Raw genomic sequence first — 4150 nt, forward strand, 5'->3', positions numbered from 1 at the left:
ATTCTTATGGCTGCCAGAGCAGAGAGGACGAAGGCCTGAAGTTTAAGCCTTAAGGACATCTCTCCACTGTCTTTCCTGGAAGCAGGTTGTGCCCTGGGCTGCTGAGCTATCACCAGGCTGGGAAGAGGCTCATTGTCATGGAGAACTGCCCATCCCAGGCATGGCCTTGGCATTTAGAGCTGAGTGGGGACTCTCAGGGTGGGACCAGCAGGCTAATTGCCTTTGTCTTCCCCCTCCTTAAATGGGAGAATCAAGTAAATCCCCAAAGCCCATGACAATAGCCCTGCTGCTTTTAAGTGCTATTTAAACTCCACCCTCTAGCCCTCCCACTCCCAAGATCTGCTAAGAGAAGTCTCTTTTAATGACAAAAGGAAACCTAAAAGGCTGCCATTAGCTCATTCACTTGGCTCCTCTCTGCAGAGTAGGTGCCTATTTGCTGAAATCTACTCTCAAGTGTTCCTTGGGCAGGCTGCTTTTTCATGAGCACACCAGCCTTTGGGGTGGTGTTTCTGCAGGAGGGGTTCCAGCCTCTTGTGTCCATTGCCCCTGGTTCCAGCTCAGGGCTCACTTTCCCTGCAGGAGCAGGGTTTGGATCTAATGGCAGAAAGGTGCACTGGGGACAGATAGACCTGCCAAAACCTCCCGAGACCCCACCGCCATCCCTCAGGAGTGGGGCTGGGGCACTGTTGTGGATGAATCCTTCCCTGGCTCTGCTTTGGTAGGTTCTGGCTATGCCACCACCCCACTGATGTGGCATAAGGTCTGTTGAGTCATGGGATACTGGCTGAGGATACTTTGCCACCGATTTGGGATCCTCAGGAGCAAAAGTTTATGGGTACTGTCTGTCCAGAAACCTTCAGCTGATGGCAGTGGCAGAGGGTAAATCCTGAAACAAATCTGTGTGGAAGAACATGAGCTGGACACTTGCAAGTGTCCCACATTGGCCCTCTGCTTGCTAAGGTCTGCTGGAGGAGCAGAGAAGGGGTGCAATGGTCACTTAGATGTGAGAGTAAGCAGTTCCTGGCTTACTTAAGGACCTTCCTTGGAAGGAGTCTGGAATCCCTGCACCTCTTGTAGACTAAACTCAGCAGTTCAAAATCCAAATAAAGCTATCCCACTCTGCGACTGAACTCGAGCAGGACCAGACTGACCCCCTTGTCTTTTTGCTAGTGGCAGTCTGCCCTTTCCCTCCCATTACCACTACCACTGCATCGCCTGAGACACAATTAAAAATCAAAACATGGAGGAATTACCCCTAAAGCCAGGAAGATGGTATCTGTGCTGGGAAGGGGTGAGCGAGGGGGATGAGGCAGGAATTGCCACCCACCCACCCGTCTCAGCTATTGCACAAATTGTGGTTGGCCAGTGCTGGGGCAAGTATTTGGTCCCAATCCCAAGCACATGGAAGTCATCTGATGTTTCATCATGGCTTCATTATATTTTGGATCAGGGCAGTGCTTTGTCTTGCATCACCACCCTGTGTGTTATGCAGGTAGCCAGGGAAGAGGCGCTGCCAACAAGTTTGTTTTCTGAATAGCCTGCAGGGATGGCCTTACATCACGGCAGATGCATATATGTTAAATAGCTGCAATTTCATGCTTCATTACTGGTGCTACATTCCTTATGGAGGCATTTATGTTTATGCTCTACCCACACACAGCACCCAACAAACAGCTTTATACAAACGGCAAGAATTGGGAGCTGATCGTTTTGCATAGTGGCTGCTCTAGGATGGATTCTCCTTTCCCAGCTGCATGAATCAGGGAGGATGCTCAGCAGATGCTCCTCTAGCTTATTGGGACTGACTTCTCAATTAGGCTCCCATTTTAAGCATATTCAATCCTATTGAAAAAAACTGATATGCAAAATGGATCAAGCCAGCAGCCAAGCTCATGGTGACAAGACACAGGCCGGCTGCTAGCCAGCGCCACGCTGGAACCAATCCTGCTTCTTTTAGTTTTGCAAGTTTTTATTGTTTTGTTGGTTTATTTCTTTACTAAACCCGATTGAAAAAGGACAGTTTAAATTCAAACCATTGGCAAAAACAAACATAAAAAGGCCCACAGTGCCCACTCTCACAGTGAGACTATGGGAGGCTGTAAGTCAGCTCAGATGTGCCTTTGGGCACAGAACAGTTTTCTTCTGTCTTACTGCACAGATGAAATTGTTCATAAATCTCTGCACCTTTTATCCAAACCACGTGAAAGCAAAACCTGTCTCCCACAGAGCTGTAAAATACCTCAAACATACTGAGGAACAACCAGGCAAAAAAAAAAACCCTAACAATTGTTAACGTTTTATTCCCAAACAGCTTGTTCAGCCTGAAAAGTTTCATTAATACACTAAGGAACGAAACCGACCAAAACAATCCAAAACAAATAAAACAACAACATAAAAAGAAAGGGGAGAAACGAAGTAAAATAAACTTTAACAAAGTGTAAAACACGTCATAAATAAGTACAGCTCCGGAGCATAATTTACAAATATAAAACCACATAGAAACATATGTACAGAAGAGTTACATTACGTACAAATATGTATAAAAATACCCCAGTGTTTATCCTCGTGCTAAAGCTGCATGGCTAGAGTTATCTTTGGTACTAAGCTCGGGGAAAAGGATGACAAGACACAGGCCTGGCTGTACAATATGCCACGCACAGGCAGACCAGAGCGAACCTCCGAGGTCTGGGGTGCATGTTTCCCCCCTTGTGCATTGCATATTGCAGGATCAGGGCACACAGCAAGGGCTTATCGAGGCAACTGCTGGCAGAAGAGTTTTTTAACACATTGTACAAGGCACTTCATAAGAAATCTCTTCATTTTTCTTTCTCCTGTTCTCTTCTAAGGCTGGGTGTCACTTGGCTCTTGCTGATATCATTTTATGGTTATAGTTTTTAAACTTCTTATTCTACATTCAGGATTAGAAACCTCTGAAAACATCAATTCAGTTCGCTTTCGCCTGCAGAATTTCGATGGCAAGCCATCTAAACCACCTAACGTTTTCCAGGATGGGGGGAAAGACTTTGCATCTGCCTTCCGCTGGTGTTTAAGGGGTGTCCTTATCTTGAAAGGTGAGATTTGTCTTCCTGGAAGAACTCCTGGGAAGCGCCCACATTGAAATGCTGTTTGCAAAAGCATACGGTCCTCCGTGCTGCCACACACCTGCAACTCCCATTCCCTTTGCAGCGCTTGCCCCAGCATCCTACACCTCCGTTCCATCCCGGGTGTAGATGAGGCTGTTAACGGTGAAGTTGTAGTAGTGGTTGTACTGGGCGCCCTGGCTGCTGCTACTGGGATGGAAGGAGCTGTAGTAGGCAGGGGAAGGTCCCGCAACCCGCTGTAGCTGGTCTGGTGAAGGCACCTCTTGAGAAGAGCTGCTGGAAGGGGTGAAAGTGCCACTGCTCAGCTGTCCAGCAGAGAAGTTCCTGTGATGCAGGTCACTGCTCAGAGCCCCTGTCAGCCGGCTGCCTCCGCTGCTCAGGGAGCTCATGCCACTGAAGAAGGTGCTGAGGCAGCTTGGGGTGGATGAAATGATACCGGAGGGAGAGGAGCTTTTGGGATGGTCCCTGGCAGAAGGCGAGGGGTCCAGCTCTGGCGGGGGGCTGTTTCCACATGGTTTGCCTGCGCTGGGGATGGGTCGCTCTTCCTCAGCCTTCAGGCCCCCCAGAGAGGAGGCTGCGGATGCGGTCGCAGGGGCGTTGGGCTCGGAGCGCCGCTTGCGCTTGCGGCGGAAGTTCCCGTTGTCAAACATCTTCTCGCAGTTGGGGTCTAAAGTCCAGTAGTTTCCTTTCCCTGGTGGAAAATAGGAGGAACAGGACAGAAAGTCAGCTTCTGTGACAGTGACACTGCAGACAGATAAGCAACATCCATGTCTTGTTCCATCGGCACAGAACCCACATCTCTCCTACACCAGTTCCTGCTCTGTCTGTTGCCCAAAGGATACAAACCCTGGCTCCAGGACATCATCACCTCCACTCCTCTGATGCCCAAATGAACCTTAAGGCCACATGGAGGAGGGCATCCTCATCACAGAGCATAAATCTCCCTGGAGTATCTGCCCCTTCATGTTCCCAGGCCTAGCCAAATGGAATATGTAGCAGGGCTCTCCATGCTCTGGCTGCCTCACAGCAAGCAAGGACGCTTGCAGCTC

At 49.1% G+C, this 4150-nt stretch overlaps 1 protein-coding gene across 1 annotated transcript; it reads right to left on the minus strand.

The window, feature by feature from the left end:
• Positions 1 to 3202: 3202 nt before the first annotated feature.
• Positions 3203 to 3792, minus strand: LOC104407435 (forkhead box protein I3-like; the record flags this gene model as incomplete). The annotated part of the gene is made up of 1 exon (XM_010016720.1): positions 3203 to 3792. A coding segment is annotated over one exon (590 nt), but the record flags the coding sequence as incomplete, so codon positions are not given.
• Between the last annotated feature and the right edge of the window lie 358 nt (positions 3793 to 4150).

The sequence above is a fragment of the Nestor notabilis genome, unplaced genomic scaffold (assembly GCF_000696875.1).
Source record: "Nestor notabilis isolate BGI_N333 unplaced genomic scaffold, ASM69687v1 scaffold3966, whole genome shotgun sequence".
Taxonomy (NCBI): Eukaryota; Metazoa; Chordata; class Aves; order Psittaciformes; family Psittacidae; genus Nestor; species Nestor notabilis.